Source organism: Hemiscyllium ocellatum, chromosome 2 (genome assembly GCF_020745735.1).
Source record: "Hemiscyllium ocellatum isolate sHemOce1 chromosome 2, sHemOce1.pat.X.cur, whole genome shotgun sequence".
In the NCBI taxonomy this organism is placed as follows: domain Eukaryota; kingdom Metazoa; phylum Chordata; class Chondrichthyes; order Orectolobiformes; family Hemiscylliidae; genus Hemiscyllium; species Hemiscyllium ocellatum.
This window is the reverse complement of record NC_083402.1, coordinates 107,902,533-107,917,656: the sequence shown is the minus strand read 5'-3', so window position 1 is coordinate 107,917,656 and position 15,124 is coordinate 107,902,533. Positions and strand designations below refer to the sequence as shown.

Below are 15,124 nucleotides of genomic sequence, written 5' to 3'. Positions count from 1 at the left end.
ACCATCTGAGGAAAAAGGCTGTCACTGTCCATCCTATCTAATCCTCTGATCATCTTGTGTGTCTCTATTAAGTTACCTCTTAACTTTCTCTCTAACGAAAACAGCCTCAAATCCCGCAATCTTTCTTCATAAGACCTTCCTTCCATACCAGGCAACTTCCTGGTACATCTCCTCTGCACTCTTTATAAAGCTTCCACATCCCTCCTATATTGCGGCGACCAGAACTGTATGCTATACTGCAAGTGCAGCCACACCAGAGTTTTGTACAGCTGCAACATGACCTCAAGTGTGAAACTCAATTTTTCTACCAATAAAAGCGAACACACCATATGCTTTAACAACATTATCAACCTGGGTGGCAACTTCCAGGGATGTATACACATGGACACAGATCTCTGTGCTTATCCACACTACCAAGAATCTTACCATTAGTCCAGTACTCTGTATTCCTGTTACTCCTTCCAAAGTGAATCACCTCACACTTTTCCGCATTAAAGTCCATTTGCCACCTCTCAGCCCAGCTTGCAGCTTACCTATGAACCCTCTGTAACTTGCAACATCTTTCTGCACTGTCTACGACTCCACCAACTTTAGTGTCATCGGCAAATTTACGAGCCTATCCTTCTACGCCCTAATCCAGGTCATTTATAAAAATGACAAAAAACAGTGACCCCAAAACAGCTCCTTGCATTACACCACTAGTAACGGAAGTCCAGGATGAACATTTCCCATCAGCCATCACCCTTTGTCATCTTACAGTTAGCCAGTTTCTGATCCAAACCACTAAATCACCCTCAACCCCATGCTTCTGTATTTTCTGCAGTAGCTTATCCTGAGGAACTTTATCAAACGCTTTACTGAAATCCATATGCACCACATCAACTGCTTTACCCTCATCCACCTGTTTGGTCACCTTCTCAAAGAACTCAGTAAGGTTTGTGAGGCACAAACTACCTTTCACAAAACCATGTTGACTATCCCTAATCAAATTATATCTTCCAATCTCTTATAATCCTTTCCAAAACTTTGCCCACAACAGATGTAAACCTACATGTAAGGTTGGTGGTGGAGGAGACCCAGAACCTGCATGTCCTTGATGGAGATGCAGCGGAGGCAGAGATCTATTATATCTATTACAGACATCTATTACAAGCTGACCAATTCCCCACAGCTGCCTAGACTATACCTCCTCCTACCCTATCTCTTGTAAAAACACCATACCTTATTCCCAATTCCTCTACCTTCGCTGCATCTGTTCCCAGGATGACCAATTCCACCTCAGAAAGTCCCAGATGGCCACCTCCTTCCATGATCGCAACTTCCCTTCCCACGTGTTTGATGATGCCCTCCAGTGCAAATCATCTACTTCATGCACCACTGCCCTTGAACTCCACCTGTCCCAACGTGACAAGGACAGAAACCCCCGATTCTCCCCTTCCACCCCACCAACTCCACCACTTCCACCACCTCCAAACAGACCCCACCACCAAAGATACATTTCCCTCCCCACCCCTATCAGCTTTCTGGAGAGATCATTCCCTCTGCAACTCCCTGGACAGGTCCAAGCTCCCCCTTCCCACCAGCCCACACTCCACTCCTGGCACCTTCCCCTGCCACCACAGGAAGTGCAAAACCTGCGCCCACTCCACTCCCTTCACCTCCGTCCAAGGCCCCAAGGGATCCTTCCACATCCGTCAGAAAGTTTACCTGTACCTCTACCAATGTCATCTACTGCATCCATTGCACCCGGTGTGGTCTCCTCTACACCGGGGTCACAGCATGCCTTCTTGCAGATCATTTCAGAAACATCTCTGGGACACCCGCATCCTACAACCACACCACCCCATGACTGAACACTTCAACTCCCCTCCCCACTCCATCAAGGACATACAGGTCCTGGGCATTCTCCACTCCCAAATGGTTACCACCGGACACCTGTAGGAAGAACGCCTCATATTCCACCTTGGGACCCTGCAACCATATAGGATAAATGCGGATTTCAACAGTTTCCTCATTTCCTTTCCCCCCCAACATTATCCCAGTCCCAAGCCTCCAACTCAACACCGCCCTCCTGACCTGTCCATCACTCCCCCTCTGACCTACCACCTTCTCCCTCACCTTCATCCACCTATTGCTTTCTCAGCAACTTACCCCCCATCCTCACACACCTCCCATTTATCTCTTAGTTCCTCCCTGCCCGCCCACAGGCCTCATTCCTGATGATGATCTTATGCCCGATACGTCAATTCTCCTGCTCCTTAGATGCTGCCTGACCTACTGTGCTTTCCCAGCAACACACTCTTGATTCTGATCGCCAGCATCTGCAGTCCTCACTTTCTCCTAGAATACTGAGAGGCCCGGGCAGAATGGGTGTGGTGAAGATGTTTCCATGAGTAAGAGAGATAAGGACCAGAGGGCACAGTGTTGAGGCAAAGGTATAATTCTTTTAAGAACTGAGATGAGGAGGAAATCTTTCAGGCAGAACTAAGGAATTTATTGCCACAAAAGATTGTGAAGGTCAAGTCATTGAGTGTATTTAAGACAGAGGTAAATAGTTTCTTGACTTGTTTAAGAGATCAAGAGTTACTGGGAGATGGTAGGAGGATGGAACTGAGAAACATATCAGCCATGTTCAAACGATGGAGTAGACCCAATGGGCCGAGTGGCTTAATTATGCTCCTCTATCTTATGGAATGTCCATTTATTCTCAAGAATAGCACCCACTACTTTTGTATTTTTAATGAGAGGTAAATGTTTGCATTGGGTTAAGTTCAGGAAATGCTTGTGATGTGGAATTTAAATTTCATTAGCTATTGAGGCAGACCTTAAATAATTCTATTTCATAATGGAACTCCTACCTGCAGTGTGCATGGAACCAAATAAAATTCTTATGCATATATTCCTCACTTATTGTTTCTATGCCAACTTTTCCATGATTTAGTCATTAGATCTTCCTGTGACAGCAAAGAGAACAAGGGAACTTGAAACTTCTTTCTCATGTTTTATATTTGCTCTGTAACTGTTCTTATTAGCATCTGTAGATGTGGCAAATAATATGAAAAACTTAATGAATGTCGTCAAACTTTCTTGATCAGTTAAATGATTTTGATTTGTTTGACTTTTAGGTGATGAATGCAGTATCGGGTCAGCGACTGATCTTACAGAAACCAGTTCTATGGTAGATGGTGACTGGACTATGGTGGATGAAGGTTTTTCTGCACTCAGTCTAACTCAGTCTGATTTGGAATATATATCAATGGAGTTGGCCAACAAAGGTCCTCGCAAGTCACAGGTTCAGTTAAGGTAACGAACAGTAATTGTATTTTGTTTTATAATTCCAAATCCATTGGTTCGAAGAGCATTTCTAAAACTCCATGCGAAACAGGTACTTTTACTTGCGTAGGTATAATAAGTTAAAGGGTCAAGCATTCCAGGCGGTTTTCTCAATCAAGAGTAGTCAAACAAAATTTGTAAGGGTTACAGGATTCAAGGATTCTTCCTAAAGTGATGAATAATATTAGTTTGGAGACTGTGGGAATAACAAGGCGATTTAATATTCTTAAATGTATTAAAGATTATACTTATAGCTAAAATTTTTAAATGTATTTTGGAGTAATAAAAAAATTGGCAGAAATAAATGTTTAAAATTATGCAGTCCCAAAGTTAGAAGTTTTGGAGGCTCACTTCCTCCAGTTACCTGTGTTGCTCCTCTCTCACTGGACTGTTTGTTTTTTCAGGTATCTGATGCACATTTTTATGGAAGCTGGCTGTTTGGAGTGGTGTCTGATTATAGCCCTTATTCTTCGAGATTCTGCTGTGATCTGTCAGATAGTCAGTTCAATCCAACACTCTGAGGTTCCCACGGACATTTTGCAGGGTATAAAAAGTGGGATGCTAGCTGTGGATGGATGGGCTTTAGCAGATTGGTAAGTGAAGTGCAGTAAACCTGGCATAGCTTATTCATAACTGCATTTAAGGTTTTCAAAGAATAAAGTGATTTTAAGTGATGCTTCTGCTTCTATTAGTTTTAATTTGCTACACCAAAATTAGAATCTTGATGAAGTCAAATGCAACATATTTGGTTTGGGCAGCTGTAAAGTACAGTAATCGCACGGTGGCACAGTGGTTAGCACTGCTGCCTCACAGCGCCTGAGACTCGGGTTCAGTTCCCTACTCAGGCGACTGACTGTGTGGAGTTTGCACGTTCTCCCCGTGTCTGCGTGGGTTTCCTCCGGGTGCTCCAGTTTCCTCCCACAGTCCAAAGATGTGCGGGTCGGGTGAATTGGCCATGCTAAATTGCCCGTAGTGTTAGGTAAGGGGTAAATGTAGGGGTATGAGTGGGTTGCGCTTCGACGGTTCGGTGTGGACTTGTTGGGCCGAAGGGCCTGTTTCCACACTGTAAGTAATCTAATCTAATAATCAGATGGGGAAGTCTTGCTATAACTGTATACCGCATTGGCGAGACGATATCTAGAGTACTGCATACAATTTTGGTTGCATTGGAATACTGGGTTCACTAAATTGATTCCTTACAAGGAAAGGTTCAACAGACTGGACTGTAGCCATTACAATTTAAAAGATGCAAAAGTGATCTTATTGAAGCTTTAAGATACCAGGAGCACTTAAGAGTTCCTGTTGAGAATGTGTGTTTGTTTGGTGAGGGAGACCAAAATGGCTGGTGGGGTGTGTGTGTGTGGGGGGGGGGGGGCGGGGGGGGGGGGGGGGGGGGGGGAGGGGGGCATGGGGCACAGTTTCAAAGGGAACGATTTCCCAGCAAAAGTAATAGAGTTGTAGAGTTTTACAGTACAGAGAAAAGGTCTTTTGGCCCTCCATGTCTGCCACAGTCATCAAGCATTCTAATCTGGCCCACAACCTTGTAAGCTGTGACATTTCAAGTGCTCATCTAAATATTTCCAGAATCTCTTGAGGGTTTCTGCCTCTCCCATTCATTTTCGGCAGTGAGTTTCAGATGCTTGCCATCCTCTGGATGAAAACGTTTCCTTAATCCCTCTAAAGTTCCTGCTCCAGACCTTGAAACTGTCCCGTAACTTTTGACTCCTCTACTAAGGGGAAAGATTTCTCCTAATCTGCCCTATCTACATCCTTCATGTGATGTACGCCACATTCCACTCTCCCCTCAGTTTTTTCTGTTCTAAGGAAAATATTCACAGCATGTCTAATCTCTCGCCAAAATCTCCAACCTAATCATCTGATATATCCTCCATTCTCCTGTTATTGTCAAGTAGACCCTGCTTCAATGAAGAGTGCAGGAGGACATGCCAGGTGCAGCACCAGGCATAACTAAAAATGAAGTGTTAACCTAATGAAGCTACAACATAGGGTTACTTGTATACCAATCAGAAGGCACAGCATGCACAAACAGGGATAAATGATCCCACAGTCAATGAATCCGAAGCTAACAAGACCTAAGCTCTGTAGACCTACCACATCCAGTTGTGGTGGTAGACAAATAAATAATTCCTCTGGAGAGAGAGTTCCACGATTAGTCCTATTTTTAATGGTGGTGCAGCCCATCACATCATTGCAGAAGGTCAGGCTGAAGCATTCGAAGCAGTCTTCATCCAGAAGTGCCAAGTGCACAATCCATCTTGGCTTCCTATGGAGGTCAACAGCATCTCGCATACCAGCCTTAAGAAAAATTGGTTTGCTCCATGTGAAATCAAAGAATTGCTGAAGACATAGAATACTGCATGGGCAATGGGCCCAGACAAAATTCTGCCAATAATACTTCTGTCGCAGGAATTTGTGATCCCCCGGCCAAGCTATTCCTTGGCATCTGCAATGCTAGCAGTGTGGAAAATTGTGCTTTACACCAAGCAAGACAAATCCTAGCTGACCAGTTACTGCCCCATCTGTCTGCTTTTCATCAGTAAACTGATGGAAGGGGCCGTCTTAAATACTGTCAAGCAATAATTTGCTCATTTCTGCAGGGCCACTCACCTCTTGATCTCAATACACCCTTGGTTCAAACATAGGCAAAAAAGGAAACTTCAGAGGTGTGCTGAGAGTTACTGTCCTTGACATCAAGATAGCATTTGACCAGTAATGGCACAAAAGATCTCTAGCAAAACTGGAATCAATGAGACTTGGGCAAATTCTCCATTAGTTGAACACTTGCCTGTTAAAAAGGAAGCTGATTGTGGTTGTTGCAGGTCAATCCTCTCAACCCCATGGCACCTTTACAGGATCTCTTCAGGGTAGTGTCCTGGGCCCAACTATTTTCAGCTGCTTCTTTAAGTAGTTACATTCCATCATGACAAAAATGGAGATGTTTGATGATTGCACAGTGATCACCAGTCACTATTCCTCATAGGCTGAAGAAACCCATATCCACATGCAGCAAGACCTAAAGCAGCATCCAGGCTTGGCTTGAACTCTGCAAAGATATTTGCCACTTAAATGTCAGGCAATGGTGATAGGCCATTGCTATATCCCCAACTATCAGATTTCTGGGGGGTTATTCATGCAAAAACTGAATTGGACCATCTAATTACTGTGACTATGAAACAGGTCAGAGGCTAGGACTTCTAATGGCAAATAAATTGCCTCCTGTGTCCGAATGCCCATTCGTCATCTAAAAGGCACAATTCAGGAGAATTATGGAGTACTCCCCACTTGGCTGAATGGATACAACCTTAATGATGTTCAGTGTGTTTGATTAGCTTTAACAACTGTACACCTAATCACCTTTAACAGTCACCATTTGACCTGTGAAGGCAGTTTGTGCTACTTACAAGATCCACTGCACAAACTCACCTCGGCTATTTGAGCAGCACCTTCTAAAATCACAATGTCTGCTGCTTGGAAGGTCAAGGACAACAGTTGAATGTAGCACCACACCTACAAATTCTCCTTTAAATCTTATACAATCCTTATTGGGAAGTACGTTGCCATTCTTTCACTGTCCTTGGGTCAAAATCCTGGAATTTCATTCTTAACAGCAGTGTCAGGGTGTCCCTAAACTCCATGGACTGTAGTGGTTCAAGAAGACATCTAACCACCACCACCACCAGGGATATTCAGGATGTGCAATAAACGTCAGCCGAGCCAATGATACCCATTCCCTAGCCAAGCCAACGATACCCACACCCTATCAAACTATAGGTGTAATGAGCAGAAAAATGGGCACTCTATGCTGAGTCATTCTGTATGATTCTGTCAACATATACCTTAGTAATCAAAATATACTACTTATTGTGTCCTCCACATTCCAATCTAAAAATTGCATTCATGAAATATAATCAGCTTGTTTCTATTGATCTGATTTAATGAGCTTCATGTTGAGAATGTAAAAGGTTTTATGGTGCAATGGGTTGCATTTCAGCATCTGACCCAGCAGCTCCTGTTTAGAGTCCTGCTCTAGAGGACCTGATGGCCAGACAAGGTGCATTCATGATGTTGTTAAACAAGCCACGTATCAACCTATAAGTCTTCAAATTTAACTATGTAAATGCTAGCCAATGAACCAGGAGAATCTCCTAGCTGGCTGTGCCTGATGTGGAGTAGCAAACCTCAACAGGCTAGGAACAGTCAGGAAAACCTAGCCATGGAAACAGAAGGATGCACATGCTTTGTCTGCCTCATGTCAATAGATACTTGAAGTTCTCTATCTTGAGAATGTTAAAAAAAATCTTATTGCACCAGAATTACATTAAAAATCCATCTTTTAAAATTAAGTAGAGGTTTCAATTTTTCTGTAGTTCAGAATATCTTCAAAAATAAGTAACTAGAGAGAACAGTTTCCAGGTTAACAAGCGGACCCCATAGGTCTTCAGAGTTCCGACAGTCTGGAGTCAGGTGAACAATGAGCGTACTGGGCCAGATATGTCAAGGAGTGGCAAACTCTGCCACTTTGACCCTTCTCTTTACAAAAGGAGAGAGCTCTATTTCTGATCAGCGATTCCAATTGAGGCTCCTTCAAAAATGATTCTTATAGTTCTCTTTTAGTGGCTTGCTGTAGGTGTGGTGTGTGAGGCAAGAATAGGGTCAGTTGAATAGACACTCAGAAGTTAGAGTACATTTAGTTTCTCAGGAAAAGTTAGGATATTATTTAATTTCATCAAAACTCTACAAATTCTCCAATTTTTAAATGGAGTCTTAAAGGTTCCAGGCATGGGCGAATCATGCACAACAGCATTCTTTAAAAGAAAATCTGATCAATATGTTAACTTCTGAGACAAGGTTTATAATTAAAACTAACATAGATTGAGAAGGGCATACTTATCTCCCAAACAGAATTTTCAGTTCTGCTGCACTTCCCCTCTGCTTTTTATCCAGCTTCTGGTGTGCAAAGAAGAGGCAGCTAGTTCCATCAGATTTGCTGATCCTGCAAAGGCACTCAGTGCAGCTGCTGTTGTCATTCTCTCACAAACCATGTTACAAGATAGTTTCATGGTCATTGAGTGTCAGCTATTGGGGAAGTGAGCCAGCTTTAATAGACTTAGATCTGAGCATTTGGTTCATAGTGAAATGGATCAGGTTAGCCGAGTTTACATATCGACGAAGAGGATCTATATGCTACTGTATTGAAGTTTTTTGGAGTTTAAACTTCCAGATGACCTCCGTGTAATTTATTGATTTTTGTCATCTTGCATCTTTTTAGAATACATGCTGGTCTTATGTCTTTGTTTCTATGCACTTGAAGCTTGTTAGTCTGTTTTTAAATACTTCAGATGTGACTAATAGAATGAAAGGTCAACTCTGAAAATGTCAAAATGTCTGTATTGATGTTTTTATGTGTAAAGAACAGCTGAATAAATATTGAGGAGAATGCTGCTGTTGTGCTTCACACAGTAAACATTTTCTCTCTCTCACCCTCTCTCTCTTCCACCACTACCCGGTGCTGATTTGATACTGCCAGCCCTGGATACAAGCCATTTCTGAATCGTATAAAGCCCCAGCTGCAGAAATTGAATGAGATCACAGAGGAGCAGATTCAGCCTGAAGCTTTTCAGCCTTTGAGCCGGGTCAGCATATCAAAGACAGTGGAGGCCCCCAGCTCTTGGACAGAGGACAATAGAAATGCTGCAAGTCATATTAACGGTAGCCAGAACGATGGCAGTGGGATTACCAGCAGGCCGGAAGATGACGGTCAAGAGGAAGAGGAGGAGCAGCAACTTGAGGATGAAGGGAGTTATGAGTGTTCTGTGTCATGAATTGGTTATCTTCAGACAGCTCCACACCAAACTTTAGAAATGACAAATGAATCACTAGTGCCTTGTGTTAGTGTTGTGCACATGCCTTACTGCGTACTAGAGAAAATGGGTCTCACTTAGAGGTATAGAACATCAATTTTGATGTTTCATGCTCCCTAAAAGTAAAAGCAATATCCTGGAGTCACTTCTGGAGTTTGCTGGCATGTACACCCCCAGTCCAGAGATCACCCCTGTAAATGTGATTTATCATTCCCTGTGCTCCCTGGAATAATTGAATGTCCAAGCTGCAAAATTATTAGGGAAAATGAATTAATGAGAGTGAGAATGACTTATGGAAAAATATGTTTCTAAAAACAGTGATATTTTATTGCTGCATTTGTAGGTACTTGACTCCATTCCATTAATGCTTTTGCAAGATGCTCTGTGTTTCAAATGTGGTTTGATAATGCTTCTATTCTGGCATGACTGAGGGAGTCTCTCAAAGGTTCTTTCAGGACAGAGTAAAATGTCTCAAATTCCTGTTCATTTTTTGGTCAGTCCAGAGAGTTTTAAGGACACATGTTGCATATAACCGAGGTGAAAAAGCAAAATCTAGGCAATGTATAAATTGATAGTGGTTTGAGGAATGGAATAGCAGAGTGTTTGGAAGCATTGTAATATTTTTAACATCTGAATAATTTGATTTTTAAGAATGTTTGAATTTTGAGTCAAACTACAAGTTAATCTGTTATTTTTCTATGCCCATGGTAGCTTAGAAATTCTTACATAACTGAGCCATAATGTAATGCAGAGACCTGGAAAATATATTTACCACAAAACTTTTCTATTAATCTTTTGGCATTGAGTTTTTAAATATCTATGTCTGTAAGAATAACTAAAGCCAGTGACTATTCCACAGAAAAGTTGTAAAATACAGATCTCTTGAAAACAGTCAGGAGGAAAGCATGAATTTAATTTCAAAAGACAGTATTATTCTCAATTAAGCGCAAATTGCTCTTATCTTTGCAAAATAAGAGTTGATTAAAGTGCTATATTAATTGGAAAGAGGCAAGTCCTCATTTTCCACATCAGTGTTCTCTTTCTTCTGCAGGTCCTGAATGTTGCCCTCTTACAACTTGAAGTGAGAAATGAAATATTTTTAAAATATTCTTCAATTGTATAAGATAATTAATTTCCACTTCATTTAAATTGAATACATTATTCCAGGGTTCGGCAACTAAAGATGTATGTTATGCAAATGTGTGTACCCTTTCCACTGTGTTGATCTTAAGCTGTTAATAGGATTGTTGGAGACCTAACAAGGGTGTATACAGCCTCTTGGAGTGGATTCCTTGGAATTAAGGTGATTTTAGATCCAAGGGTTGCTGCATACCATGATAGAGTTGTAAACAAAACAAGCTACCATTACAGCCACATATATCCCAACAACTTCCTGTGATTTCTTCTCGGGGGATAAGTAAATTGTGCTTTTCACTACTTTATTCATGAGAAACAAGCTCCTGGTAACTACAATCCCCCTAACAAAGATTCAACCTTTCACTTGTCCATAGTCCTGTTGACGATCCTCCTGCATACATGTAGAAGAGAAATGAGCAGAGGCCTTTTGGGGTTGGCTAGCTTCCAAGATGAAGCACCCTAGTGACAGTAGCTTAGAACCAGATTTTCTTTCTGATCAGGACTCAATAATCCAATAACTGATCCACGTGGACCTTGTTTATCAATGATTCTTGCTTGGACTGTACCATTTTCAACCTACAATACTAACATATTTCAGGGTCTCTAACCATCTGGATGTTCCTCGGCTGTTTGGACTTGAAAAGTGAGGATGTTCCTATACAAAAAAAAATGCACTCCATATCAAGCAAACAAAATTTAACATTAAGAGACTGTTAAACATGGTGTATTTCCATATAAATTGAACCCTCGTCTAGCCAAAAAAAATCAAAGTCAAAACAAAATCTTTTATACAATAGGTAATGGTTTACTCAAATAACCCTGTTTGGGTCTTTGATGAATTGGCCACTAGTAGCGAGGAGTTGTACAAATCATGCTGCTTAGCACTTATTAACTTGGTTCCCCAGTTATTGAATATTTTACTGACAGATTGCATTGTCTTCAAAAAAACTGATCACTGTTTATATGTGGTGTAAGACACATGCACAACATTTGTACAAGACTCTTGTGTTCAAGTTGATTTTAAAACCTGCTGTGTTGGTGCTTTAGGAATTTTTGTATAGATCTTTTTTCTTAAAAAAAAATGCATTTCAAATTCTGTGTAATATATAATCATTAACCTCACTGCTCTTGCAGAAGCTGTTTATATTGTACAGTGTTCAGGCAGAATTCCTCGTTTATGCATGTGTTGCATGAGTCTACAGCAGCTGTCACACATTAGAAACTGTGATTTTGATTGAATTTGAATTTGGTATCCTATTGTGAGATCTTTTGTGTGATTTGATTGTAAAATAAGTACCATTGCTTTGTAGAGAGGGCTGGATATGACCCTTCTGAAAATTATGCATTACCATTCAAACTATTTTAAATGTTTGAGTTTAGAAATGCTTTTATTTATTCTTTTTCAAAAAGTAACTCAAGCTTTTGTTCTAAATGCAAAAGGTATTTTTATGTAAATATAATAAAGCTAAATAATCATGTTTATACTTGCTAGTTAGGACCTAGCAAGATGTACATTAAATATGAATGGCAACAAGCAGCATTTTTAATAGCTTTTAATAAAAGCTGTCATAACTAAAGCTTGATTAAGATATTGATCCATTTTCCAGGGAATAGACCCGCACACTGATTAATTTCCTACTCTGAGTTGTTTGAATAGAGTGCTGCAGTGTATGATCTCATGTAGTGGTACTGCCTTTGTAGCTGTTTCCTTGCATTTTAATTCAGTTATAATTAAAAGTACCTGAAACAGTATTAAAAGACAAAGATAGCATATGTTTGTTACAGTGCAATTTGAACAAAAAATGCAAAGGTTGCTTATTTTATACATCAGAAAATTGAGTAGTCTATTTTTATAGCTAAGCTGAATTTAATTGAATTTTTAATGTGGACCAAATTAGTAACCCAGCCGTCAAACAGTAACTAGTACACTAATTGTAACTGTATTGAACACAAGCTTCTTTTACGCCCATATTCACAAGTCAAAAGGTAATTATTTAAAGGGTAATATCTCCTTTAAAAGGGATTTTTTAAAAGAGCTTTATTTTGTTTAATGTGGTCCCAGTTATTAGAATGCAGAAAGAGTTGAGACTGAATTCATGTTGTACATGGACCATACAGAAGAGCTGGCTGTCTGTTGCAGTATGGATATTAAACTAAGTGCATTGACTGGTGAATGAACCCAAGAATTAGCTCGGCAAACTGAAGCCGGATCCTTAACTAAATTTGAAGTGGATTGGACGTCATAAGTACACACACTATGGTTAATTATACTTTGGAATATTTTGCCTGTTTTCTGAGCATTTATGTTTTTTAATGCACCGTAACACCTTCATATTTAATTGTAACATTATGTTTAAAATTACTTACATTTGAAAGTAGTTTTTGTACTTTTTCCAATAATTTACACAATATTCAGTGTAAAGAATATATATTTACACAGTTAACTAATGTGACCACAAAATAACTGATGCGTTAACTTCTGACAATACCACAAATCTAATTGGAAGCACAGTGCAAATCTAATTGGCAGCGATCCAAAGAACATTTATATTGAGACAGTAGTACCAGTGTTAAGAATTTTTCACCAAAGTTCTACATGTTGCAAATGTGATCTGAAGCAATTTTTATACTTGAAATACTGGTATAAAAAAAAATTCAACAGTAAAATACCCTCCTTACTTTCCAGTTTGTTTAGCTTGACACCTATTAATACATGGACAAGATGATTAACTATGACACAGTTTGCCAGTTGAACGTATTCTGTCTTAACCTCATCAATGACTTAGCAACATAGGCATGAACCTAGACTTATGTTTGCAATGATCATTGATGAGGTTTCAGTGCGCAGTGCTACTTTGTGGCAGTTCTCATCTGTAGTACTTTGGAAATTATTTGCTATTCTTATTTTTTGTCACATGTACAAATTCACAGCAATAAACAGTTTTGATCATAGAAGTGTTCTTGTTTTAAGGTGTTTCTGAAATATATTTATTTAAGCTGTTAGCAGTGTATGATTTTATAGTAAGACATCAGCTACTCATAATCTACAAATTGTCTCAAAACCACACTTTATATTTTTAAGGAAATGTCAAAATCTTCAAAGCCTTGAGCTGTGAAACAGAATTTTGACTGAAGTTTGGGATGTGTAATGTTGATTTTAGATAATAACGTGATTATCTTCTCGACTGTGATGGTTCCCTTCTCACAGGACGTTAGGAACTGAAGGTTGCTGACTAACATCTTCGGCCATTTGGTGAGCTTGTGGTTGATCCATGACTCAACTTCGTACACACAGCTGTTCCCAATATCTCTGAATGCCCTTGAAGGTCAGAAATCTATGAATATGTAAGGATTCTCCAATGAAACTTGTTTCTTTTTTTATCTGTGCTATCCCAATAAACTGTAAACAAGTTACCTTTAAACCTTCTAAATTCCAGGAAATGCATCCCATTTTGTGTAATCTTTTTCACAATTTAACATTTGAGTCCAACTATCATTCAGGAGGCAAGTAATATTCATGCCACATGAACGTTAGGCAGTGGCTATCTCTTTTTTTTTGAAAAAAAATAACCTTTTCAAGTTGACAGCAACAACAACCTCAATTCCCCACCATCATCACCCTTGGGATCATTGAGTAAAATTCTAATTGGTTGAGGTGCATAAGTACAAGGACTATAACAGCAGGTCAGAGCATTGAATTTTAGTGACTAGCTGTTCTTCTGAAACCCTAAAACCTGTCCAACATCTACAAAGTGCAGTTTAGGAGTGTGATGGAATACTCTCCACTTCCTCGAATGAGTCAACCTCCAGCAGTGCTCAAGAAGCAAAGTACCCAAACAGAACAAAGCAACACTGTTGGCTGGTATCCCATCTGCTATTTGCATACTGTCTCCAGATAAGTTGCAGCACTTTCCATGCAAATGGTCTCAGATTATTTTATGTTGTTTTACAAGCTTGGATTTCAATTACTTCTCTCAAATATTCCTATGAATAATCTAAACTTGTAAATATTTAACCACTGAGTTTTGTTTCACATAACGTTTCTGTTACAACAGTAGTTATTATAGATTTACATTAAGTATAACATAATGTCTGGATTTTGTGATTGCTGCTGTGGGAGAGATGCTGGTCCGGTGGGGTTATGAGCTCTGAAGCAGCGGAGGCTGCCAAGGAGCTCTGAACCCTTACAGCTATGTGAACGCTTTGAATTGCTTACATTTTCCTCTCCAGGAGGCCCAATTCTTTCTGTGTGAAAAGATAGGCATATGCATTGGATAGGCAAATGGAAGAAAGTGGGCTAGTGTAGGTTAGGTGGACTTGGATCGACGCAACATCGAGGGCCAAAGGGTCTGTACTGCGCTGTATTTTTCTATGTTCTATGTAAGGTGTTCATTTGCCCACTCTTTCATATACTGCATCATGTGGGTGCCTGGAGGGAGAATAAATTTGGGAGGGTGTGGTATGAGAGGGGAAATGAGGGTTAGTAAAGAGAGAAGAAATATGAAGGTGGTGAAATGTGAGAATGGGGTCATTGCCCCTTTGTGCCAAATTTATGTGGAATCTCTAAAAGTCTGAGACATGAAAATAGAAGTCATGCCTGGGAAAAAAAAGTGTGGGAAGTATTGTTAATTCCAAAATCACAATGGATCAAACTGAACTATTCATGAGGGTGCACTACTTCAACAGCCAAGTGTGGGACCAACATGAAGTTGAGTTAATTGCCAATTCCAAAGGAATTAGACTTGGAAAAATATTATCCCTGTTTTTCCAGA

The 15,124-nt window shown here is 40.1% G+C and overlaps 1 protein-coding gene across 1 annotated transcript in view; it reads left to right on the top strand.

Annotated features, from left to right (window-relative positions):
- ric1 (RIC1 homolog, RAB6A GEF complex partner 1) overlaps window positions 1-13,307 on the top strand; it is a 209,619-nt gene extending 196,312 nt beyond the window's left edge. The window contains exons 24-26 of the mRNA XM_060839091.1: window positions 3,126-3,303; window positions 3,738-3,926; window positions 8,882-13,307. Of these exons, the coding sequence (XP_060695074.1) occupies window positions 3,126-3,303; window positions 3,738-3,926; window positions 8,882-9,176 (662 nt within the window). The 3' untranslated portion in view covers window positions 9,177-13,307. The remainder of the gene's footprint in view (window positions 1-3,125; window positions 3,304-3,737; window positions 3,927-8,881) is intronic.
- The last annotated feature ends 1,817 nt before the right edge of the window (window positions 13,308-15,124 follow it).